The sequence below is a fragment of the Stegostoma tigrinum genome, chromosome 35 (assembly GCF_030684315.1).
Source record: "Stegostoma tigrinum isolate sSteTig4 chromosome 35, sSteTig4.hap1, whole genome shotgun sequence".
Classification (NCBI taxonomy): domain Eukaryota; kingdom Metazoa; phylum Chordata; class Chondrichthyes; order Orectolobiformes; family Stegostomatidae; genus Stegostoma; species Stegostoma tigrinum.
The window spans coordinates 14,561,244-14,588,114 of NC_081388.1; the positions used below are offsets into that span (position 1 = coordinate 14,561,244).

Below are 26,871 nucleotides of genomic sequence, written 5' to 3' on the forward strand. Positions count from 1 at the left end.
AGAGTCAACCTAGTTGCTCACTTGGCTGTAGAGTTACACCAATCCAGAGAGGTTACTATTATGCTACCAACTTAAAACCAAAGCCCTAGCTGACCTGTACAGTGATTTCTACCAACCTTTAAGGATGAAGGCAGCAGACACTAGGGAAACCTGAGCAAGCCATATATCATCCTGACTTGGAAATGTATCACCATTCGTTCACTGTCATTGAAACTCCCTTCCTGAGGGCATTGTGTGGGTGTTCCTGCATCTCTGCAGTGGTTCAAGAAGACAACTCACCATCAGCTTCCTGAAAGCAATTAGAGATGGGCAATAAGTGCTGGCCCAGCCACATCCCCTTTAAAACAACCAAATGTGCAAAATACAGAATGGGAGGAAATGCCGAGAACAACATCAGAAGACAGACTAAGGAGGTGCCTGGAGGGTGCTGTGAGACTTGTTGGTATTGAGGGGAGGAGGGAGTCAATGTTAGGAAAGGTTCAATCACTATTTTCCGATAACTGATGAGTAAGCTGCTGCAGGGAATGATGGCTAAAAAAAAACATGGTGTCCCTTATATCTGTTCCATTGCAAGTTTAGAGAAGAACAGCTCTGTGCGTGACCCTACACTCTGGGAACTGCATTGGGGAAAATTGGCGGCACATCTCTAACTTCTTCAAAGCAATTCAGGCTGGACCTTAAATGCTGTTCCAGCCAATGATGCCCATATCCAGTGAAAGAATTTTGAAAAAGATAATGTGCCGCTCTTTCAATGTTGCCCTGGTCAACAATCCTCCCTCAGCCAGTATCATCCAAAAATACCCGTCTTTTCGGTTTGTAACAAATAATTGCCAAGTTATAACAAGAGTAACTGTGTTTCAAAATAATTCACCATCCGTGATTTATTATTTCTGTGATGTGACTAGATGCAAGCCTTCCCTTCAGCGAAAGTTGAAGTGAGAAAAACACTTAAAAAATAAATTTAAAAACCTGGAATAAAGTACTGTTGGTAATTTACAGCAACAAAAGCACCCTGAAATGACTTACTATATCAAGCTATCAAATTATACAGTGGGGCTGTCGAATATATATTATATTCCACCATGATGAAGGCAAAACAGAAACAATGTAACATTCAAATAACACCTTGTATTCATTTAATCCAATTCCCCAAATAGTAAATGATTGAACCTTGTCAAATTCTGAGTTGACAGCAGAATCAGCCGCAGAATGTTAATTTTACTGAAATTGCTGTGTCCAATATCACAGATTGTTCAGCGACAAAACAAAACCTATTTCATTCCTCCCTCGAGACAAAAGAATCTCTTCAAAGTGATTATGGTCTAGAGTTGCTAAAATAGTCAGTGTCCAAGGCGATTACACATGCACGCGCACACACACACACACACACACACACACACACACACACACACACACACACACACACACACACTCATATATAGCCATATTATATATCTTATATATAATATATATAATAAAGTTTCTTTTTATCTTTGCTTCTATTAACATGGCTGAATGATTGAACAAAAATATTGGAGACGGTTAGCTCACCTCCGGATTACAGTTTGCGTGTTTGAGTGTGACACATTGTGGGATTAATCTGGGGAAGCTGTGGGGGTTGAACATACCTACTGTGCTATTAAGCTGTACAGACTGTTTGATGGTACCAGCGTTTGCATTATTCATGCAATGCGAGTGATGGCGGTGGATAAAAATGAATGCATTTTATCCTCCCTCCTTCCAATCTGTTTCAACCAGAGCTCTCGGGACATGGGCAAGGCTGGCTTTTAATGCCCATTGCCCTTGAGAAGGTTTTGATGAGCTGTTAGACCATTAAATCACACAGCATGGAAAGAGGCCATTCGGCCCATTACGTAAGTGCAAGCTCTTTGAAAGAGCTATCTAATTAGACACAACCCTCCCCCGCTGTGTAAATGTCTCCCGATGAAGCAGTCATCTACTTCTCCTTCAGAAGGTGCTGCATAATCTATTTTCTTCTCCATCCCTTCAGACTGCAAAGTCCAGGCCACACAACAAAAACAAAATCATCCCCATCTTCTCTCTAGTCCTTTTATGCCAATCACCACAAATCTGTCTCTTCAGCTTGATGAATCTCCTACAGTTTGTTCTTCCCCAAATATTTTATTAGAACCACTCGCAAGTTCTCTATCAAATCCCTGCTTCAACCTCAGAAGAGACAACACAGTTTCTCCACAAAAACTGAGGCTGAAAATTACCAGAACTTCTCTGGTAAATCTCCTCTCCAAATCCTTTCTAAAAGAAATCTTGGCAATCTGTGCTGTGAGATGCTGAGATTCTTATGCGAAAGATGAAACATTTAAGACAGAACTGCGCAGGGAGTATGTGTGTTAGGTGCTGCACGCATCAACTTGACAAAAAAAAACAAATTTTAGTTTGCGTGAGGTGGGACTTCCAAACTGAGCAACAAAATCCCAGTTGATCAAATGATCTAACCTGTGTGATTATCTACTGGGCAACCAACCTTTTCTACATCTGTTGCTGACTTAACAGATACACTTGAACAGTGAGAGGCCATTCAGCCTATTCTAGCATGCAGATGCACACCATCTCACCCATAATCTCCAGCCTCAGGAACACCAAGGGCATCAGATGCATGGGGATATTGCTGCCTACATTTTCACTTCCAAGCCACACGCCATTCTGACTGGGAACAATATCACTGTCTCTAGGTCAAGATCCTGGAAATCCCTTCCCGATTGCAATGTGGATGGCTCTACGCCTCAAGGAGGTAGCTAAACACCACCATCTCAAGGGGCAATCAGAGATGATCAATAAATGCCAGTGATGCCCACATCCCATGAACGAAAAGGACATCACACCATTTACTTCAGGTTGTTAATGTTTAAATGTGTTATTGCAAATTCAAAATAATTACAATGAGAAGGGAATTGCAAATTCCAAATTCTTCAATAGCAGTGGGAGCATTAAGCAGGAGTCTGGTGCAATGGGATGTGCTGTCCAGCAGCAGGCTACAAAGGAAAGGGCGATGTTACCATTTAGGAAATCATACAACAAGAGGGGCATATCTTCTTCGAATGTTCATCAGTCCAAACATCATCCCTACCTAACACATACACATTTGCAGTTTTTAAAAAATAATGGATGCTAACTTCTTCCCTGTAGGGAACCTCTTGTTCCCCGATATATCACAGGCAAATTGATGTGGCACTCACAATCAGGCAAGGAAGACACCGCGTGTGCAATAAGTTTGAAAATCTCATTTTGTTTGACTCTCCTCTATTTAAATAGCTCCTCTGCACTGTTGGGGTCACTGCCTCAAAATCTCTCAAGCATGAATCCTTTCCCAGCTCATCACACACGGTGGGAAGTCGACGGAGATCACACTGCACTGAGCCAACACCCTTTGACAGGAGATAATTGCCCTTACTGCAGGAAACATGACCAAACCCACAATACAAGACAATCCAAAGGACGCAGTAGTAGTGACCTGCCCACTGGGTCAGGAGGTCTAGGTTCAAATCCTACGTCCCCTGGATATGTGTTGTAACATCTTGGAGCAGAGTGATGAAAACTATTTACAAAACAAGTTGCTCAGTTTTGGAGCAGGCAACCTAATAGGTCCTGCCTCACTGCCATCTTAGAAAGGGTCTCTTATGACGCTGTGGTAGTGATCCTACCTCTGGGCTTGAAGGCCTGGGTTCAATGTCCCAACGGCCTCAGTTGTGAATCATTGCCTATCCGAACAGGACAATTAAAATTGAATACAATATAAACCAATCTCTACAGGATGCAGAATCTGCAGCAGAGAGATAAGAAATAGGAGTAGGCCATTCAGCCCCTCGAGCCTGCTCCACCATTCAATGCAATTACAACTGATCATCCAACTCAGTCCCTTGTTTCCACATTCTCCCCAATATCCATTAATCTCTTTAGCTGTAAGAACTATACATAACTCTTTCTTTGCAACATTCAATGTTTTGGCTTCACCTGCTAGCTGTGGCAAAACCTATTTTACTCTGCCCCTTTGTGAAAGGGACTAAGACCCACAGTGCAGCGCATTGACTAGGACAAACAGACCAAGATGACACCATCAATCTTCATTATTAAGGTTAGATTTGCAGAGGACGGTGCAGGGACAGGAAACTTAAAGAGAAACCTCTCACGGGTCTGCTAAGGAGGGGAAATGTCTATATTTTAAGGAGATTTTGAAAGTGACAAATGATGTGGTACTGTTAGACCGAGCTTGTTCTACTGGGCACAACTCCACTCTGTCTTCTGATGTTTTGACATACTTCCGGTATGATTTCTACATCTCCACAATTGTTGCATGGTATTTTCTGCCATCCAGACAGAACCCCCACTACCCAATGCTTAGTTTTATATGGTAACTGGTCCATCAGTGTCTGCACAATCAGAAAGCAAGAGTGGAGACGACTCATTTCGCTTTGGCAAAGAAATACCAAGGAGGGGAGTACCTTGTCCCAGTGCTTAATCAAACCAGATTTCTATTTTAAATAATAAAAGCCTCGTCAGTGATGTTATGCCACACAACTCTGAAGCTCGACCTTCATGCTCAGAAGTAGGGGCACTACTACTGTTCCCCATGAGTTTCCTTAAACAATTAAAAGCATTGCTGGAATGCTACGTATAATTTGTGGCACAATATTAGATTTCAGGAAACGACAGTGCAGCCATTTTAGAGCTGGGCAGGGTGTTAGCAAAAGGGAAACAGCTGGTTATTAGTTTCTGACTCTCAAGGCACACAGGCAGCTTGGAAGATCACTGATTGGTGTCAATGCCTAAATCACCAGCCCACCCATTTCTGTATTGCTAATGCCATCATCATTAACCAGGGTGAAAACTGTGGAGTCTTCAATCAACCACCTTTCGGTCAAGTGAATGTCAGTTACACTCTTAGCTGTCCTTGGGTTTTGGTGGAGGGTCAGACCGCTGCAGTGTTGCTGCCTCTGACCTGTGAGTGTAATGATGGATAAACAGCAGCGGCGTTCAATGATTGGAATGTTCTCCGAGAGACAGTGAGAGACAGAGACACAGCCTGCTGTAAATCAGAGTTGGGGCCAATTTGGGACCAGAGGAAGTGGTCGGAGTCCATGGTCAGGGGCTGCCTATGGGACTATTGGTGGCTACACTGGTGTGATGGCAGCAATACCATGCTCTCCAAAGGCCCACGGTTTGTAGTGAGGCAGGGGCGATGTATAGAGTTGGGCGTGGCGGTCTCTCTATCTTCAGGGTCCCACTCCTAGTGCTAAAAATCAACCTGAGGTAGCAAGCTTGAGAGAAATACACTCCCAGTGCCTCCACTTTGGCTTTCTCAAACTGCAGCAACAAAATAAATGCATTTTGATTGCATGTGTGTTTGTGTGGATATTGTCTCACTATAACCAAGTCTGTCTGAGGAGCTGAGTAATCTCTTTCTTCAGGGCCATTGTATCTGTGCGAAGTGATGACTTCCAGCATTATGCTCCTGTTCAATCGTGGGCGTGCTACATTTATAAACTTGCTATCCCTCCATTTGAATGCAATCTGTGTAGCACTGCGTTATTTTCTGTCTCTTTCCCGTCTACACACACAGGCCACCAAACTGTTCTCCCCTCGTTTCTCCAAACACTGGATTGTGTACTTTGTTCTGGATGCTCTGGACTGATCTAGTTGGTGGGTAACAGGTAAAGCGAAACCCAGTAAGCTTTCCCTCACGCTGTGGCTGTCAATAAAGCCACTGAAGATCTGGTCAATGCAGAGAGAGCTAAGTGGAGCTCCACATTCTCGGTCAGAGAAAGGACATATGGACCCACATGCACTCTGTACATAGCTTCCTAATCAACCCACTCAGAAATGTTGAGATATACCTTTGGAGCAGATGGGATTTGGAACACAGGCCTTTAATCTCAAAGATAGAAATGCTAACAATTGTGCCACAAGACCCCTTACAGCGTCAGTGTATACTCCTCACCAGTTTGCTCAGAAATGTTAGCAGGTGGAATTTAGAATGCAGGCCTCCTATCTCAGTGATAGCAACACGACCACAAGAGTTCCTTACAGTATCATTTCATATTTTCCCCATCAGCATGGTTGGAAATGTTATCATATTCCTCTGGACCGGGGGGGGGGTGTGGTTTTGAAGCTGGACTTCGTGACTCAGAGGTACCACAACACCGCAAGAATGGACAGAAATGGTATAGCCCAGATCCGGTAACTGGATTTGAAAGTTAGGTGTGGAGCTGGATGAACACATTCCTAGACCCACCACCCCCCCAACCATTTCTGAAGAAAGGTCTAAGCCTGAAACATCAGCTTCCCTGCTCCTGAGATGCTGCTTGGCCTGCTGTGTTCATCCAGCTCCACACTGTGTTATCTTGGATTCTCCAGCATCTGCAATTCCTATTATTTCTGGATTTGAAAGTGCTTTGTTGAATTACAAATTCTGGTTGAGATTCCTTTGGCGAAGTGCGGGGGGGGGGGGGGCGGTGCAAAAGGTATTTTTAAAAAACCGTCCAAAAATTACAGCTGTCCAGGCCCTGGGCACAGCCGGGAGGGAGAGGTTAATCCCCATGGTGTCCAAGAATCACCGTGAAACGCAGGGACACAAAACCGTTTAAAAAAACAGAGCCAAGATTGCGGGCTCTAAAACCGAACAGCAGTGACCTTGTGATTCTGAATGAGAACAGGGCCTTTCATTGTGGGGATTCATCTTTTTTTCTCTCTCTGTTGGGGTGGGGGAAGAGAGAGAGAAATAAATTGTGAAGTGTACACAATGAATCAGAGTTCTAACAATCGGGCTTTGATTTGCCTCGTGTTTAGGGTTTGAGTTTGTTGATACCAGACGGCGATGGTTTCAATGATCACTGACCCTCTCTCACATCCTGCAGCTACAACATTCCCTGGCACTCAGGAACAATAAAGGATCGAATTCTTTCGAGGGCATCCTTCCCTCTTATTAAAGCAAACCCCGCGTGTCTGGAAGAGAGACACGGGACGGGTACTGTTCCAATTCCGCAAAAGGGAGTAATTTGATGGAACCGATAAAGGTTTTCCATTTATGTATTGGTAACAGTTGGATTTTAAAAGGCGCGTGTTTTCACCCCACCCATCCCGATTAGCTCAGCAACGCAGCAGCTGCGCCCGGAGATGAATACCCCCCGAAATTCCGCCTTTTTTTGTTGAGCTGAAAACCCGTCCAACGCCATGGGCAGGGTCTGACACTGGGCGCGCACCTGCACCTTGCTGAATGCGCTCTCCGGCCCCGGGGACACGGATAAATGGGAACGGCTGGGCAAAGGGCGAGACGCTTGGACAGTCGGGTGAAGAGGGCACTTGAACAGTTGGATAACAAGGCCGGGACAGTCCGATAAAGGGAGGGGGCAGTTGGATAAAGGAAGGGACAGTCCGATAAAGGACAGGGGCAGTTGGATAAGGGGACAACAGTTGTATAAAGGGGGTAACAGTTGTATAAAGGGAGGGGGCAGTTGGATAAAGGGAGGGGGCAGTTGGATAAAGGGAGGGGGCAGTTGAATAAAAGGGAGGGGGCAGTTGGATAAAGGGAGGGGGCAGTTGGATAAAAGGGAGGGGGCAGTTGGATAAAAGGGAGGGGGCAGTTGGATAAAGGAGACAGTTGGATAATGGGAGGGGGCAGTTGGATAAACAGGGAGGGGGCAGTTGGATAAAGGGAGGGGACAGTTGGATAAAGGAGACAGTTGGATAAAGGGAGGGGGCAGTTGAATAAAGGGAGGGGGCAGTTGGATAAAGGGAGGGGACAGTTGGATAAACAGGGAGGGGGCAGTTGAATAAAGGGAGGGGGCAGTTGGATAAACAGGGAGGGGGCATTTGGATAAAGAGGATAATTGGATAAAAGCGGACTGCTTTGAGCTACTCCCAGGAAGCAGGCCAGGAACAATGGCGCTTTGACCAACAGGAAGGTGGAATGAGTGGGGATCGAATGTGACCACCTATTTCGGGGCTCCCCCAGCCAGCTCGGGACGGGTCAGAGCCTTGGGTACGATTTGGGCCATCGGAGCGGGTGCAACAGGAAGGGGTTTACGAACAAGGTCAAACCTCAGCTCACCTCCTTTCCCTGCCTGCACTGCAGAGTCCCTCCTGAATGTGCTGTTATTGAGATACATCGATCCAAAACCATTGCATTTTCCTGTTGGGACGGGTGGGGGGTGGTGTTCTCATGTATTGACTGCTGGTGGGCTGTGTTAGAAAAGAAATCGATTGTGGGGTTGCGCATCAATGATTTCAGATTAGCCGACCGTGTCTTGCCGCTTTGAAACTCATTTTCCAGCAGAAAATTTCCGTGCTTTTTTTTGTGGGGAGAGTGAATGTTGACAAGACTGGTTCTGGGGAAAATAAAGAAAAAAGAAATCTGCTTTGAGTTCCCGTTTGCTGACGCTGCGTGTGAATTTTGAACATTGGTGACTTGGGAATTTCTTGGATCGAGCATTTTGGGTCTGGAGACTGGGCACCGTCTTTCTTACTAAGGGTCAGAAGGAGCTGGGAAGACATGATCTTTTGGGGAGGGAAACGTGGGGAGCGGTCGACCAACTCCGTTCGAATGGGGCTAGAAAACGCGACGCGTTAATGTTAACTTCATGCCAAATGTAACTTGCTCAACAGCAGAGCTGACCTGAAAGTCGAAGGTTAGGAATTAAAGATTTGGCTGTCCCACTCACCACATTCCCCTTAACGGACCTCATGGGCAGCCGAAAACGAAAGTGTACAGATTACCAGCAATTTATTTCCAAAATATAACAACTGGATTCATTCTCCCTGGACCCTACACTGAAATTCATTCCGCTAGGAGATCATTTTGAACAGCTTGCTGGGGAGAGAAATCTCAGCTAGTCACTGGGCTAGAAACGCTAACCGTTTTTCTCTCTCCACCGATGTTGCCAGACCAGCTGAGCTTCTCCAGCAATTTCTGTTTCTGTTTCAGCTTTCCAACCTGCGCAGTTCTTTGTTTCATTTTGGGGAATTATTTGAGGTTTTTTTTGTTAACGATGTACCGCCCCACCCCAATTTCCCGAACATAAAAACCGAAAGAACTGCGGGTGCTGTAAATCAGAAACAAAAGCAGAGATTGCGGGAGAAACTCAGCAGGTCTGGCAATATCTGTGGAGAGAGAAATCAGAGTTAGCATTTCGGGTCGAGTGACCCCTTCTTCGAACAGAATTTCCCACATTCACGTTTCTTCCATACAGCCACACCTGCTGATGGTCAGCTTTTACATTTGGCATTTTTAAAATACATAATATATTTATAGTCAGCTTCGCTTCGAAATCACCAACTTTAAATATATACGTACATTTAATCAACCTGCGTCTGAGGCATGTGCTGAGCCTAGAGATTGAGGCATTGCCATCAGGGCCCGGTCCATGATCAATAATTACTTCATTTGCTAAGCCTTTGGAATATTTAATTGTTAGATATTAGCAACAGTCCTCACCGCTGCAAGAATTATTGTTTCCCTTTGAATCAATGGCCTCAGTAATACAGGTGCTGTGATTACTGCGTCGATTGTCGTCAATTATGAGCTTCTCTCTCCTTGTGTCTCTGAGAGCTGTCATTACTGGAGGGCACTATAACGGAGCTGAATTGTGTAATCGGGTCAACTAACAACAATGATGCCTCACTCCTGGTTCAGGGACAGACAAGGAAGCAGTCCGAGTTTTTGAGTTTCAACACAACATAACACACGGTCATTCTGAGTGGAACACCACCCCGCGCCTCCCCGACCACTGGCGCTGGAACGATTTGACAAGGAGCCATCAACCCCGGCTCTGGAATGACATCCCAGATAACGTGACCCACTGAATCCCTGTGTTTGACTGGTAGCGATCCAAGGGAAACAAGAAAGGGTACTGTGACTGTATTTGGGCGGGTGTGGGAGAGGTGGGTGGGGTCTGGACGGAGGGTGGGGTGCTGTGTAGGGTCGAGGGGCGTTGAAATGGGTAGGAATGGGGGGCGGGGGGTTTGGAGTTCAGGTGATGGAGTAGTTGGAATGTTAGGGTTGGGTGGTGTGCGAGATGGACCCTAGAGGAAGAATCTGTTAAGGGTTCAGTCAACGAGCCCTGGTTTACTTCCAAGAGACAAAGGCTTAATTTAGTAGAAAACGGTTCTATTATCTGACATTCCTTCTACGAAATCTTTTTTTTTCTAATCCTCACACGGTGTAGTTTTAAATTGGAATCCGCACCTGCCTAAACCATTGACAGGCCAAAATTCTTTTTCTGAAGGCTGATGTTTCATAAATAATTAAGGCCAAAAAAAGTAAGTTTCCTGGCAATTAACTCTAGCGTCCATCAAGTTGATCAGTCTCTCACATTACCAAAATGCAGCAGTCATTATTCGAAGTGAGTTCCATTAACAGTTCAACAACATACAACTGAATTAATTTCTGACTAACCTGATGTACCATTACCTCGCCACTCCCTAACAGGAACAGAAAATAGCAAATACGAAATTAAAACTGAGAAGAAATTCACGGGCATGTGTTACCAGCCCTCCTGAGTTAATGAGACAAACAGTTACCTAGTGCTACACAAGCAGTGAATGATGCAACGAGGAAGAATAGCAAGATTCTATTTAAGGCGGAAAAGGACAGATTTTTGATTCGTCAAGGGGACGAAAGATTATCGGGGATTATGCAGGAAAATACAGTCGAGATTAAAATCTGATCAGGTGTGATCTTGTTGATTGATGGAACGCTCTCGAGGGGCCGAGCGGCCTATTTTTTATGTGTGTGTTCCTAAATGGGCAGTTTACAAACTTCGAGGAAACCCTGGAGCTTCTGAATGTAAAATAAATGAATTGTTTTAAAGGTGTTGATTCCAAAGTGGGCGCAAGTAGAATTCTGCCTTGGCACTATGGCATTTGGTAGGAGGCGCTGACCTAGGGGTACAGTTGGTCCTGCTGGTGGCATTCAAAGGGGGTCCATGGTTCTTAAAACCAACCCCCACCCCCTCCCCTACAATGGGCACTGAGTGACCTTTCTGCCAAAAGGCCGTGTTGCCTTGCAATCATGTTCCAATCCCTCTCTTCCCGACCCCATCAGTGTCTCCTTGGATCGACGGGCACAGGAATATGCCACCTTCCTCCAGTGAGGTCGCCAGCTGGATTATCTGGGGTAGCTGGCTGTGCTGGTGGGTGGGTTTGGGGGATGTGCCGTCGGAGAGAGGAAGTAAGGGATGGGGCAGGGTATTGTGGCGGAGAACGGGGATTTGACTGACATCCACACCAGCAAAAACAGGTTTAACCTAGGCCTCTCCGCTGGGAAAGGGCACCCGAGGTGGGGGCGTGCGTTTGACGCCAGCCCTGGGGCTCTGTGGTGTTACTTGGGCGTTCATCCAGCCCTACACCTCGTTATCTCTGTACCAAGCGTAGACCGTTTGGCAATGGAGGCTCTTTCTCTCTCGGAACATCCCTCTCTGTGTCTCAGTCTGGCTTAGAAAGGCAAACACAAATTTGCATCAATTAAAAGGCTTTTCACGTAAAAGAAAACCACCTCGGAGCTGCCCATTTTAGCATTCCCACAATCTGATCCCATTTCCACAGGGATTGGGTGAGGGGTATCAGGCTATGTGTGTGTGTGTGTGTGAGTATGTATGTGTGTGTGTTTGTGTGTGTGTATGTATGTGTGTGTGTGTGTGTGTGTATGTGTGTGTGTATGTGTGTATGTGTGTGAGTGTATGTGTGTGTGTATATGTGTGTGTGTATGTGTGTGTATGTGTGTGTGTATGTGTGTGTATGTGTGTGTGTATGTGTGTGTGTTTGTGTGTGTGTATGGGGGGGGGGGTGCACAATGGGAGGCGTGGACGGGTTAAGAAAAGGTGGAGTGGGCAGAAAGCAAGATTTTTTTCACCGGCAAGCGAACTGTTGCTCTGCTATTTGTTAACTCGATTCGCCTGATGTCGGGGGTTTGGTGAGTGGCGAAATGGGGCCAAATTTATTGAGTCCTTATTTAAAACGGTTTTCCGTCCAATACAAACCTGGGGTTTGGGGTTTGGGGCTTGGTGGGGGGGGGGGGGGGGGGGGGCGGGGGGACGATTCAACGTCCAACGTCCAAAATTAAATCTGAGATCGCAATCCACAGACTGACGTTCGTATGTGATCCCTGAAAAATTACAATCGCATCCTTCCTTCAAAGATGCAGGGATACCTGCCCTGGAATGTTAAAATTGGATCCTGTAGCAATCTCCCGCGGTGGAAGAGCGGGGCAATGTGGGCGGTAAAAGGCTGGAAGAAGTGTCCAAATATCAATGCTGTAGGATTTGAAATCAAAATAGATTTCCCTTTCGTTGTCGCTACTACCAGCGCCTTCCATTTGTGTTCAATTCCACGGCGTTCCAGAATGGGGAACGCTGCTGGCAGATTTAATTCTCTCAACCCAGCCCCGAATGGTTTAATAAGATGGGTATTTGTCCTTTCGTTTGAAAAGAGAGAAAAAAACAGCGCAGCATTTCACACACGGAGAAAAAAATTCCTGCTGTTCCCGCAGGTTAAAAATTCCTGTAGTTCTCCGCTTTTGTAATTGTTCAAGGGGATTAAAAGAAGGTTTTCCCTCCAACGCATTAAAAATTGTAGCATTGCTGCCTAACCCCCTCCACCCCGCCCTCTCGACAACCCCCACCTCCCCACATCCCTGTCTCTTCAGGAGAGTTGCGATTCCAATTGTCTTCATAAGTGTTAGAGTGAGATTAAGTATGAGGTGGGCGGGGGGGGGGGGGGGGGAGGTTTGGAAAGATGCAGGGCTGGTACCTCTCCACCATCATTCCCCACACCCGTCCACACTAGCATCCCCCCCCAAACCTTCTCCACCAAGTCTCCCTCCCCTTCCAACCACCGCCCCATCAACGCACCAATGTGCCCATTCCCTCTTTCAGACCTTAATCGAGACACATCACCAGAACCAACAGAACCAACAGAAAAAGGCATTTCCATTCCCCCTCCCTCACACACAGAGGGTGCAGCCCAGACTTTGCAAATTCGGTCTATTCCCCGGGGCAAATTTGGTGGGTGAGGACGGTGGGGGAGGGGGGGGGGCGGTGTGGGTGGTGGAGTTGGGAGGGGGGGCAGTTCACTATCGCTTCAGTGCCCTCTACGTTCCTATATCCTTAGAGAATTGAGACCCACCCTGCTTTCTCCGAGGAGGCAGGGGCCATTTTACATCAGAAAAGACATACAAAAGGCTTCTCTCTCTCTCTCTCTCTCTCACACACACACACACACACACACACACACACATTTCTTGGAAGCTGTGCTACAGGGAACAAAAGACAACACACAAAAAAAATCAGGGATGAAAGAGAGGGAAGGATCAAACCGCCAATGAAAAAAGAGAAAGAACAAATACCTACAGTGACCATTCTCAACGTGCGGAGCGACGATTTCTTTAAGTCCGGTGTGGCTTTGAATCTTCTTTTGAAGTGGGGGGGCGGGGGAGAAAGATATGTACAAGAGCAGCACAGTTGTTAAGGTCTTTTTTTCGCCTCTGTCTTCAATTGGTTTCCGATGTACATAAAGTCTTGCACACAGGCGCGTGTGTGCACACGACACACGTACACACCCACACACACTCACACACACACGCGTGCGTGCACACTCGCGCACAGACACACACACACACACACACACACACACACACACACACACAGACTCAAAATAAAAAAAAAGGTCTAGTGGCTGGGATGCTGATGGTCCGAACAGCCTTTCCTTTTGCTACTGCCACTGCCCTCCAGGTTTAAGCTTGAATGGCTCTGCGGTGTGCTCCTGCTCGCTTTATGTCCCCATCTGTTCGAGGGAGCGTGTTGCCTGATTGGCTGTCGCTTCACGGAGGCAGCAGTGTCGGTCCTGCCTTTAACAGTCACTAGCCCTCCCCGCCATCCTCCCTCCCCTGCCTCCAACCCCAACTGATTTATGGTGGATGCAGTATTTCTCTTTTTACCTGCAATCTGTGAGCTTGGAGTGCTTTTAGTCTCTGTGTGTGTGTGTGTGTGTGTGCTAGTCTGTGCCAGTGTTTCTGTGTGTCTGTCTGTGTGTGTCTGTGCGAATGTGCGTCTGTGCGAATGTCTGTCTGTGTACGTGAATGTCTCTATATGTCTGTGTGTGCCTGTGCCTGTGTGTCTGTGTGTGTGTCTCTGTGTTAGTGAGTGTGTCTGTGTTAGTGTCTGTCTGTATATGTGTGTGTGTGTGTGTGTGTGTGTGTGTGTGTGTGTCGCTGTGTGTGCGCGCGCGTCAGTGACAGTGTCTGTGGTGCTTGCATGTGTTTGTGTGTGTGTATCTGTGTATGCATGTGAGAGTGAGTGTGTATCCGTGTTTGTGAGTGCATCTGTGCATGCGAGAGTATCCGTGTGAGTCGCTGTGCATGTTTGTGACTGTGTGTATCTGCGTGAGTGCGTGTATATCTGTGTGACTGTGTGTATATCTGTCAGTGTGTGTGAGAGAGAGAGCGTGTGTGTATATCTGTGAGGGTGTGTGCGTGTGTATGCGCGCCCATGCGAATGCATCCCTCCGCAATGTGTGTACCAGTGTACTTCAGGACAGGACATTTCTTTACACGGGTTTGGGGCCCATCAGCCACACCCCCAACAATCCCATTCCCCACCCCCCCACCCCCATCCCTTTCCCATGAGCCGGGAATGGCAATTCATCAGTGAATGCCACCATCAGCTTGAATTCTCTCGATAGGGTCCCTCCCCTGGCAGAAATGCTGAAGTGGGTGGGCAGGCATCAGCGGAACAATGGTGGACATCAGCCATTAACGTTTGCCCACACATCAGCGTCTTGAGGGAGTCTGACTTGACCGTCAAGGACCTAGAAGACTTGAGGAAGGCCCTGCGAGATGTCAGCAGAGGTGCCACAGGAACGCACGGGGTGCTAGCCGCGGCGTTGTGCTGGAAAATGCTAGCGTCAGGACCTTGGACAGCAACTGGAGGTTCATGTGAACAAGGAGCAATAGTAGGCGCTTCCAGCTGCTCCACCATTCAGTAATATCATGGCTGGTCTGATTTTAACCTCAGCTCCACACCCCTGCATATCCCTTATGGTATGGCTACTGCTCTCTGGCTGCAGCACAGTGCCTGGTGCGTTTGTCTTTGAGTTGGCTGTTTTCAATTAAACCAGCTGCACTCCAGATTACTGCTTCCAAAGCAGGAATGGCATCTCCTCTACGAATGAAACCTTATCAGTTCTGCTGTGTCTACCCCAAGTAGGGTCACCTCACTTCTAGGATTGTCTCGGGAGCTTCCAGGGATTGAAGCCTATTCTCCAGGACATTACAGCAAGTAGCAACCCGGGAATGAAAATCAAAGCGGGAATGAAAATAACATTTACTGTTCCAATTTTTAAAAGCATTTTTCTTTGTATTGGAATAGTAGAATGGGATTAAAATAAAGCTTTTAAAAGTCAGTTCATCAGACATAGGCACCACTAGATACTCTGTTCATTTCCCATCGCTACTTGCCCTTGAGAAAGTGACTGTTAACTACTTTCCTGAACTGTTGTGGTGGGTAGACTGATAATGCTGTTTGCGAAGGAGTTTCAGGATTTGATCCAGTGACACTTAAGGAACGGCGATATATTTCCAATTCAGGATGGCGCGTGGCTTGGAGGGAGCCTGCAGGGGGTGGAGTTCCCCTGTATCTGCTGCCCTTGTCCTTCCAGATGGTAGCAGTCGAGGTGCTGGCAATCGCTGTTGAAGGATCCTTGGTGAGTTACTGCAGCACATCTTGTAGATGGCACACACTGCTGCTCATGCAATGTGGAGGGACAGGATGTTGGAAGCAGTGCCAATCGAGTGGGCTACTTTGTCCTGGGTAGTTTATTTGTTACCCACCCCTGTGAGCACCATTGAGAAAGTGGAGCTGGGCATTTGAATGAGACGTTAAACTGCCATTTCGGGCATTGATCTGCTTGAGTGGTGTTAGGGATGAACCCATCCAGGCAAATGAAGACCATTCCATGCCATTCCTGTGATGGTGGACAGGCTCAGGGGAGTTGGGAGGTGGGTTGCTGAGTATTTGATTGGATGGGCAGGTCGGAGACTAGGAGCTATTTGATGCAGCATTCAACGTGATGCCTAGCCAGACTAGATGTGGTGTCAGTGGAGGTCACTGGGCTGTTCTAGGTTGCACCTGTACCACTTAGCAGTGGATCCCTTTAATGAGATTGCAGGCAGGAGATTGCTACTAATGAACTGCAAATGATTTCTCATACGTTATTGGTCATGTGTTAGGTGCTGTCCACACATTGTACGCGTTCCACTGAATAGCCATACGTCAATAATTCCACATCACACTTAGCCATAAGTTAAACAACAAGCATTAAATACTAGGTGCACAATCTGAAACTGATGTCAACTATCAAACGGTAAAGTTTGCTGACCATCTTGTGGTTGAGCTCTGACTGGCCTGACCCACGTTTGCTTAAACACCAAATAAGGCTTTGTGATCTTAAAGGGATAGATTTGCACAAGAAAATAATACACTGTGTGTTACCTGGCACTAAATTAATAGAATATTGCTTATTCATTAAAATGCCTCTCGTTAAATCATGATTTGGAATACAGCACACAAATAATATAAGGATGGCAGATTTCATTCCCTAAATTAATGACCTTTCTTGTTACAAAATACAACAAAAGATAGCTATGGTCACCACCGGATTAGCTTTCAATGTTAGGTTTTATGAACGGAGTATAACCTGCATTAGTTGCTGTGCAGAGATTTAAACCAAGAATTTAGCCTGCAGACTCCAAGCCTTGCTGCTAGGCCAACGTCTCCTGTCTTGTTTAATGGAAGCAATATTTGATGCAGATTGATTCCTGGGATGAATCAACACTTGCTCTTTGAGGATGGTAGAAGGGGAACTGGATAGATTCAGTTTGCTCCCAGGTCCGTATCCTGGAACTTTTCCACCCACAGGCCCCAGTGGACTGCAGCAGATCGAGAAAGTGGCTCACCTGCCACCTTCTCAAGGGCAATTAGGGATGTGCAATGAACGCTTTGCTAGTGAGTGCTGCCAGCTTCCTGTGATAGAGTTAAAAAGAACTAGCAATTCCTAGGTCTCTATAACATTGCCATTGTGTGGGGGTGGTTAGGTTAGTCGGCTGATTTGTGATGCAGAGTGACGCCAACAGCATGGATTCAATTCCCATCGCCAGCTAAGGTTACAGTGAAGGACTCTCCTTCTTAACATCTTTGCTTGCCTCAGATATGGTGACCCTCAGGTTAAACCAGGACCAGTCATCTCTCTCTAATACGACAGCAGCCCTACGCTCTGCTAGGACTATGGTGACATTACCTTCCCACAATCTCATGGCCAACTTATTGTGAACTATTTTTATTGAAATAAAAAGAAAAGAAACAAAAAACAGACACGTCCTACTCAACCAGAGAAACTTTCTAAGCAATCGAGAATGCCCTCTAATGGAACAGGAGAGATTTTAAAGAGGATTTATTAATTTAGGGTTGGCCATTCTCTGTACTCAATTACTGGACTCAAATGGCTGTCAGAAGTGTGGAAAACAATCACTCAACGTGATTTTCACCTCCTGCAGCCAACTAATGGTCAGGGGATGGGGATTGCGCCTGACATGCAGTTCAAGGCAGTGAATGGGCTCTCAAGTCAGGAGGTTGGAAGCAGCAGTAAGACGCTAGGGGCAGGTCAATTGGATTCCAAGCCAGATGTATGAAACTAGATGCAAATGTCTTTCTTGACATTTACTTTATTTACATGATGCAGCATTACAAATGCCTGCTTCCTATTGATCCGCCAACCCAGTGTCTCAGCAATCCCCCTTTATATGTGCTCAAGGCACTTGTTCAATCAATACCACTGCAATTTTTTTATCCTTCATCTTAACAACACAATTAACATAACATTAATGAAGCTTTGAGTTGGGAGTGCCCTCTCTCTTGATTTTGTTTTGAAATATTAAATTTAGAGCGGCATTTTCTGCACGACGTCTGCTTGTGTGCATGTATGTGTGCGTGAAAGTGTGTGAATGTGCAAGTGGTAGTGCGTGTGAGAGAGGCTGTGTCAGTGTGAATGCGTGTGTCTGTGAGTGTGAATGTATGTGTATGTCTATATCTGTTGTGCGTGTGTCTTTATCAGTGAAAGTCTGTGTGTGTGTCTGTTTCAGTGAAAGTGTGTAGGTACGAGAGTGTCTGTGCATATCTGTGTGAGTGTGAACATATGTGTGCAAACCTATCTGTGTGCTTATGAGTATATGTGCACGTGCAGGTGTGTATCTGTTATGTGTGTGGCTGTGTGTACATGTGTCTACTGCGTGTATTAATTGTACATGTGAAAATGTGTGTTTATGAGTGAGCCTGTGTTTGGTGTGCAAATGTCTGTTGTATGTGTAAGTGTATGTGTGTGTGTGTGTGTGTGTGTGTGTGTGTGTGTGTGTGTGTATGCATGTGAGTGTGTGCATACGTAAGTGTATATGCGTGGGTGTGTGTACATGTGTGAGTGTGTATGCATATGTGTGTGTATATGTGAGCATGTGTGTATATGCGAATGTATGTGCATCTGTACATGTTTGTGTGTGTGAGTGTGGTGAGAGAGTGTGAGAGTGTATGCGTGTATGAATGCCTATGGGTGTATGAGATTGTGTGCATATGTATGTGAGTATATGCATGTGTGAGTGTGTGTGTGTGTGTATATGTTAGTGTGTGCATGTGTCCATGTGTGTGTATGTGTGTGACTGAATGTGTGTGTGTGTGTGTGTGTGTGTGTGTGTGTGTGTGTGTGTGTGTGTGTGTGGAAGACAGTATCTCCCCCTCTCCCACCCCACCCAGAAGGAAAGCCTCAGGTGTGGGCAGTGGGTGGAGGAGAAAACCAGAGCCCAACAGCAGTTGAAAATCTTGAATTGACCTCATGGCTGACCAGTCGAGCACCTTAAGGACATTCACTAGTTACACACAGCTCTTAGAAACGGCATAGGAGACTATGCCATTTAATACCTTCTTCTAATGTGGAATGGGCAACATCACATACAAATTCTAAAGAGTGCCTTCCACACACAGAAGTAAGTCTAGACAGTAACTTTGAGTTCAAATGGTACATCATAGAACAGCATAGCCATTCGGACCAACATGAAAAGGAGATTGTTTGGTTCATTGTATTTAAACTGGCCACTTTCCAGCCCTGTAGGCAACACAAATCCACATTTCTTTTCAAATACCCCTGCTGGCTTCTACCTCAATGTTTTTAGGCATTGCGCTCCAGACCCCATCCTCCAAGGGGTGATCCTTGCACTCCGTCAGAAACCTTCTCCCAATGGGCTCTGAATGGTTGCCTCAGGTTGTGGAGCAGGGATCTTGACCAGGGCTCTCTATCCCGCTGCTGAGTTTATGGGAATAAGGTGAGGCCATTCAGCCCATTGAGCCTGCCACATCATTCGGTGAGAGTGCGGCTGTTCCACATTCTAACTCCAACTACCCGCCTCGGACCTTTACCCTGTTCATGACTTTGATGAGCAAAAGACGCATTAACTTCAGAATCACTGAGCTGGTATCTACTGCGTCCTGCAGTAATAGGCTACAGGCATCCACCACACTTTACCTGAAGGCGCCCTCCCTAGCTTCCTCCCTGGCTTTGATATTGAAGTTGAGGCTCCCTTTACTTATTGTCCCAGCAACTACCTTCCAAAAGCCTTAATCCAGTCACCCCTATCTGTGCACATGGGAATACTTAACTAGTTTATGTGATCTCTCCTGAGAATCGATACTGAGAATGTATCCACCCCACAAGTCCCCTTAGCTGTCTTCTCTCACTGCAGGAAATATAAACAGCATCTTGCTCGTGTATATCACTTTGTGGTGATTGCATATCAGAACATTACACAGCACAGGAACAGGATTTTTGATACAACCAATCTATATTATTAGTGTGACATGTGCCTCCTCCTGCTCCTTTGATCCAACACCATCAGAATAGACATTCTCCCTCAGGTTTTTGGCAATATTTTATACATATTTATTGCAGTTTAAAAGGCTGAAAGGTAACCTCATTGAAATGCATGAGACTTCAGAGGGTAAATACAGACAGGATGTTTCCCCTCAAACATTCAAATTGGGAGCAAGAGTAGGCCATTTGGCCCCTCAAACCTATTCCACTGTTAAATAAGGCTATGGTTAATCTCAACTCAATGTACCTGTTGATACCTTTGTCAGCCATAGTTTGGATCGAACTCTACCTGAATATGTTTGGGATTGTGTGGGAATCAGGAACCCACGGTGGGAATGGGGAGTACAGTTTCGACATAAGAGGCCTCTCCTTTGATATAAAGGAAGGGGTGGTGGAATTTTCTCTGTTGGAAGGCCACTAATCTTTGGAATTTTCTCCCTCAGAGAGCACTGGTGGCTGGGTCATTGAGTATATTCAGGACTAAGTTGGACAGATCTTTGATGGACAAGGGGGTTGAGGGTTATGGGAAACAGGCTGGGGACTGGCCTTCAGGCCACAGCCAGATCAGAGTATTGAATGGTACAGCACACTCAATGGGCTGAATGGTCTACTCCTTCTCTTATTTCTGGTCAAAATCCCTGAGCTAGTCACTGCAGCTACTCTTTCTGGGGGCAAGATCCCAGGCTGTAGCACCTCTCTGGGTAAAGAACTGCAGAAAGTAGAACATAAAAATTATTCAGCACAGAAAGAGGCCTTTCAGCCCCTTGTGTCCGCATTGGCTGAATATTCCAGCTGCCATTCTAATCCCACTTCCCAGGTTCCTTTTCCACCAAACTGGGTAAACACCCACAAGAAGTTTCTCCTGGAATCCCAATTGGATTTATCGGTGACTACTTTTTATTTGAATCCTCTTCCAAGTTTCCAGACTCACCCTTAAATGGAAATATCCTAACAACAAGTATCGAAGCAATCTCTTTCATAATCCGAAAGTCCCTTATCCAGTCACCACTTGTCTTCTGTTTTTGAGAGTAAAATAGCTCCAACATTACAATTCTTTTGGAGTCTAACGCCACACTTCAATCATCACTCCGATAAATCAATTGGCTTGCACCTTCAGCAAAGATTCCATTGTTCTTCCTGTAATGGGGAGACTAGAACTGAACAACTTGCTGCTGTTAAACAGGGCCTTGATGAGGCCATGAGTACTGTGTGCAGTTTTGGTCTCCCAGTCTGAGGAAGGACATTCTTGCTTTTGAGGAAGTTCAGTGAAGGTTCCCCAGACTGATTCCTAGGATGGCAGGACTGACATATGAGGAAAGACTGGATTGACTAGGCTTGATCTTGCTGGAACTTAGAATAATGAGGGGAGGAATCTCATAGAAACATATAAAACCTTGATGGGACTGCACAGGCTAGCTGTTGGAAGAAAGTTCCCAATGTTGGGGAAGTCCAGAGCTTGGGTCACGGTCTAAAAATAAGGTGTAAGCCATTCAGGACTGAGATGAGGAAGAATTTCTTCACTCAGAGAGTTGTGAACCTGTGGAATTCTCTCTCACAAGAAACTATTGGGGCCAGTTCATTAGCTATATTCAAGAGGGATCTAGATATGGCTGTTGCAGCTAAAGGGATCAAAGGATATGGGGAGAAAGTAGGAATGAGATATGAGATTGCATGATCAGCCATGATCGTATTGAATGGTGGTGCAGGCTCGAAGGGCTGAATGGCCTAATCTTGCTCCTATTTTCTACGTTAATGAGATCTACATAAGAATCAAGTTTACCGTAACTCCTCTGCTCATGCCATTCCTCTCGCAATGAACTTCAGTGTTTCTTTGGCTTTTCTTCATGATTTTTCACAACCTCTGTTGTTGTTTGTAATATTTCTGTGCATCTTGCAGATTGCTTTGCTTCTCCATTTCCTTAGATACCTATTTTCTAGGGAGTTGATGGTCTACTTGTTCTTTCTGCCGAATTGTATCGTTGCTCATTGAAGTCGATTTATCAGCTGCAAACCCATTCTGCTGTGTTAGAAGCCTGAGTGATTTTTCATTTTTTAAAAAATTCTATTCTTTGATCAATTCTGGATTGCATTTGTGAACTGACAACTGTGAGCTGAAGGTGACCTCTGGACTGTGAGCAGCAGCTTGTGTTAAAAACAAGAGAAAATAAACCAAACAAGCTGTTAAGATAACAAAGTGTGGAGCTGGATAAACACAGCAGGCCAAGCAGCATCTTAGGAGCACAAAAGCTGACGTTTTGGGCCTAGACCCTTCATCAGAGAGGGGGATGGGGAGAGGGTCCTGAAATAAATAGGGAGAGAGGGGGAGGTGGACCTAAGATGGATAGAGGAGAAGAAAGGTGGAGAGGAGAGTATAGGTGGGGAGGCAGGGAGGGGATAGGTCAGTCCGGAGAGGACGGACAGGTCAAGGAGGCGGGATGAGGTTAGTAGGTGGGAAATGGAGGTGCGGCTTGAGTTGGGAGGGGGCGATAGGTGAGAGGAAGAACAGGTTAGGGAGGCGGGGACAGGCTGGGCTGGTTTTGGGATGCAGTGGGGGGAGGGGACGAGCTGGGCTGGTTTTGGGATGCAGTGGGGAAGGGGAGATTTCGAAGCTTGTGAAGTCCACATTGATACCATTGGGCTGCAGGGTTTCCAAGCGGAATATGAGTGTCTGTTCCTGCAACCTTCAGGTAGCATCATTGTGGCACTGCAGGAGGCCCAGGATGGACATGTCAAAGCTGTTGTTTATTTACAAAGCCAGGCCTGAAAGTCTACTGCATGTAGGTTCTTGACTGAAAGGATTTCATTGATTCTTCAACACCAGGAGGGAGGTGGGGTGTTGAGAGCAGCATGCTTAATTTGATAGCAGATGTTTTGGCCACTAATGAGGTTAGTACCTGGAAACTGTTGCCAGCAAGTCTGGAAGGGAAGATGATGGTCAAACAGAGGGAAGGGAGTCAAAGATTTGAACTGGGTTTGGACTGGGTGCCTGGGAGAAGCAGTTTGTCTGTTGATGCTACAGCACGAAGCATTGAAAGCTCCTTACCTAACCTCCCATTATCGACTGTTGGAAATTCAGAGAATAGAAACTATCAGGGTATATATGTGAGTATCACTGACTTCCTCAGAGTGAACTGAAACAGTGGCCCTGACCAACATCTTCAGAAGGCCAATAAGAAGCAGTCATATATTGTTGTGGAATCATGCATTGTGAAAACTGTGGAAAAGCCCCATTTCTGAAGGAGGGTCCCGACTTGAAACGTCAGTTTTCCTGCTCCTCTGATGCTGCCTGGCCTGCTGTGTCCCTCCACATTCACACTGTGTTATCTCTGACTCCAGCATCGGCTGTTCTTTCTGTCTTGAAGTAATCTGGTTTTGTTTTTCATTAATTTATCCCTTAATTACGTTTGTCTGTCTGTCTTTGTGTGAATGGGGCTAAAAAAAAAGCTTATTTGAGTTTAGATTATAATTATCAATAAGATTACTTTGAGTTCTGAGGAAGGATCACTCAGCCTGAGACATTAACTCTGATTTCTTTCAACAGATGCTGCCAGACCTGCTGAGCTTTTCCAGTAAGTTCTATAAGAGTTTGTGAATGAGATTATTTTGTTGCTGCATATTGCTTTGATAAAGTTACCATATTGTTAATAAATCACTATATCTTTTGTTTAAGTTACAAACCAGACCAGAATTGATCATTTGCACAGTCCGTTATTGGTTATTCAGGAAGTCTGGTTAGGAATGGTTGGGGTCAATTTTGACAGTCTTTGATGGTTTGAATTTTACAGCATGGCGAATGCAGAGGCGGGAAGGTTGATTTGAATAGGCTGTCTGTCTCTGTGCTATACCAGCAGGATTTCTTGTGGGCAGGTTACTGTGGGAGAAAGGCTACTATGGGGGACTGGTTGCAGGTGGAAAATTGACAGGCGGACAACACACTGCAAAGAATCCTGCCATGCTGCCGTAACGGGCTGCAGGCAGGTGCAATTAATGCGACTTCTGACCTTCAGTGGGGAGCTTCCTCAGCTCTAGCTGCCCCAGTAGCGCCAGACATGGGCAAGCCCCTATTGACTCCAGACCCAGGTAAGTCAGGGGCATTGGGGTGGGCTGAGTTGGAGCTTCTTAGGAAAAGGGTGTAGGGATGGGATTTAAAGACCAGGCAGGGAGGAAGAAATGGGATCAAGGCCCTATTGTACTGAGGGTGCTCCCCCCACCCAAAATATAGAATGCCCTTCTGCTCTGTGTTTTGCACTGAGAAACGGGACACCCACAGTCAGCTATCTGCCCTTACCAACGTTGTTATGGCGTGAGCAACATAATACCAGTGCAAACTTAACTGGTAACAGCCTCAATGGTCTCTTAATTACTTACCTTAATATGGCATGTGCTTCTGGTTTGAGCTCCCTCCCCATCAGCATGGGGGTTAAGTTCCCAGGTGGGGTTGAACCTGTTTGGCTGGGCACCCAGAATATCTCCTGTGCCTCCCCATCTCTAACCCTATCGCAGGGAGCACCCAAAACCCAATCTATAATTTGCTCCCTCCATGCCCAGCCTCGATCCATGTTAAATGTCAATTTTCTACATTTTGTCAGTCTCAGTAACTATTTTTAGTCTTAGGAATGCCTACTTTCTGTCCGCAAAAAAATGGCCCTGACCTTCCAGTGGCCTGCAACTTTGACACATCACTTGTCAACATCTCTGTCTCAGACTTGCTGCGGTGCTCCAGTGAAGCTCAGTGCAAGCTGGAAGAACAGCATCTTATTTTCCTCTGGGAACGCTGTAGCTTTCAGGGCTCAATGCCATGTTCAATAATTTTACAGCTGGAATGCCTTAAATCATAGGATCCCTACAGTGTAAAAACAGTCCAACAAGTTCACACCACCCCTCTGAAGAACATCCCACCCAGAACCATTCCTTTTAATTTCCCACGTCTAACCCACATAACCTAAATATCCCTGTGTACTGGGGCAATTTAGCATGGCAATTTACCACCCTAACCTGCACATCTTTGGACTGTGGGAGGAAACCCATGCAGACATGGGGAGAATGTGCAAACTCCACACAGATACAGTCCGCCCAAAGCTAGAATCGAACCCGGTCCCTGGTGCTGTGAGGCAGCAGTGTTAACCACTGAGCCTTCTTCCAATTCCTTAACCCTCACCCTCTCCCCACAACACACCAGGCACTATCATAACAGAGGCTGCTTTGAGCACAGTCAACCTATTTTCACATACTCATGATCCCCATTATTACCTTTCCTACCTCCTGCCTTATGATCATCCATCCCTTTATCTACCTATCTCTCATTCCCTCTCTCTGGGCTCCATCTCAGCCTATCAACTCACTCCTAACCCCTTGACTTCAGCACACATACCAACCTTTTCCTAGCAAACATCAGTTCAGTGGGCTCGAAATGCTAACTCTATTTCTATGTCTCTCCAGAGATGCTGCCAGACCTGTTGAGTTTCTCCAGAAATTTCTGTCTTTGTTTAACCTTCACTAGCGGTTTTCTGTCTATCCACTCAGCTCCTTGCCCCATGACTGTAGACGTATTCCAGGATTAGTCATTTAGAGGACACAAGTTCGAAACCCACCCTGGCTCTCTGGGATCTCGAATTCACTTAACTCATTAGCAGTGGCTCACAAAGACTCTCTCTCTCTCTGAACCCCCTCCAACTCACCACCCCACCACCCCCACCACCACCACCACATCCCACCCCACCACCTCTCTTTCTCTCTGCCAGAGGGAGACAATTGGTTCTAAAGTATGAAGAACACCAATCTTCAAGCCTGGGGCAAGGTGAGGAGACAGGACCTTCAATCTACTGTTGCTACTGGGATTGAGCCCAAGGCTTTGGCATGGCTTAGGAAAGGAAGAATCTGAGCTGGATGTCAATAATCTTGAAGCTGGCTGATTGAAAGAAAAACCCAAAACTGGGTTTACTGATGTGCATCTGAAAAGAAAGCTCATTATCTTTACCCAGACTGGCCTGGGCATTGAATCCCCACAGTGTGGAGGCAGGCTATTTGGCTCATGAGTTTTGAGAAGATTTGTAGCTCAGGTTGAGGTTCTGGGTGTGAGTTTGCTCGCTGAGCTGGAAGGTTCGTTTTCAGACGTTTCGTCACCATTCTAGGTAACATCATTAGTGAGCCTCCGACGAAGCGCTGGTGTTATGTCCCGCTTTCTATTTATCTGGTTAGATTTCCTTGGGTTGGTGATGTCATTTCCTGTTCTTTTTCTCAGGGGATGGTAGATTGGCTCCAAGTCAATGTGTTTGTTGATGGAATTCCGGTTGGAATGCCATGCTTCTAGGAATTCTCGTGCATGTCTCTGCTTGGCTTGTCCTAGGATGGATGTGTTGTCCCAATCAAAGTGGTGTCCAAGTGCACACTAACCTTCCAAAGAACATTGCACCCCCACCTCTGTAACCATGCAAATCCCATGGGCAATTTAGCATGCCCAGACCATTTAGCCTGCACATCTTTGGACTGTGGGATGAAAACCAGAGCGCCCCGGGCAAACTCACACAGACACACATGAAGAACATGCAAATTCCACACAGTCACCCGAGGCTGGAATTGTGCCTAGCTCCCTGGTGTTTAGAGGCAGCAGTGCTAACCACTGTGACTCCATTCCAATACCTGTGCAGTTGATTGTTAATTGTTCCTTGAAGTGTGCCCCCTGAGTTCCTCAGACAAACCGCTACAGAGGATTGAATTATCACGGTCACTGGGCCATGAGTCAGAAGATGATAAAGACACTCTCGTCCCAGTCAACTCTGCAAAATGCCCCTCTGCCAAGAAAGAAACTGAGAAATGGTCGGTGCTGGAGGTCTGAAACAGCTGGAGAAACTCAGCAGGTCTGGCAGCATCTGCAAAGAGAGTTAATACCTCAGGTCCAGCGACCCTTCTTCAGAATGTCGCCAACAGCTGGGTACAGGA

General features: G+C 46.2%; 1 protein-coding gene across 4 annotated transcripts in view; it reads right to left on the bottom strand.

Moving 5' to 3' along the window:
* Positions 1 to 26,871, bottom strand: part of elavl3 (ELAV like neuron-specific RNA binding protein 3) — a 252,150-nt gene that overhangs the window by 131,438 nt on the left and 93,841 nt on the right. For 2 of the 4 annotated variants that reach the window (XM_048522066.2, XM_048522067.2), the window contains exon 1: positions 13,377 to 13,791. The exons of 1 other annotated variant lie outside the window; for it this stretch is intronic. In XM_048522066.2, the coding sequence (XP_048378023.1) occupies positions 13,377 to 13,385 (9 nt within the window). In that variant the 5' untranslated portion in view covers positions 13,386 to 13,791. Of the gene's footprint in view, positions 1 to 13,376; positions 13,792 to 26,871 lie in introns of those variants that run through there. One more of the 4 variants, XM_048522065.2, reaches the window with a different exon arrangement.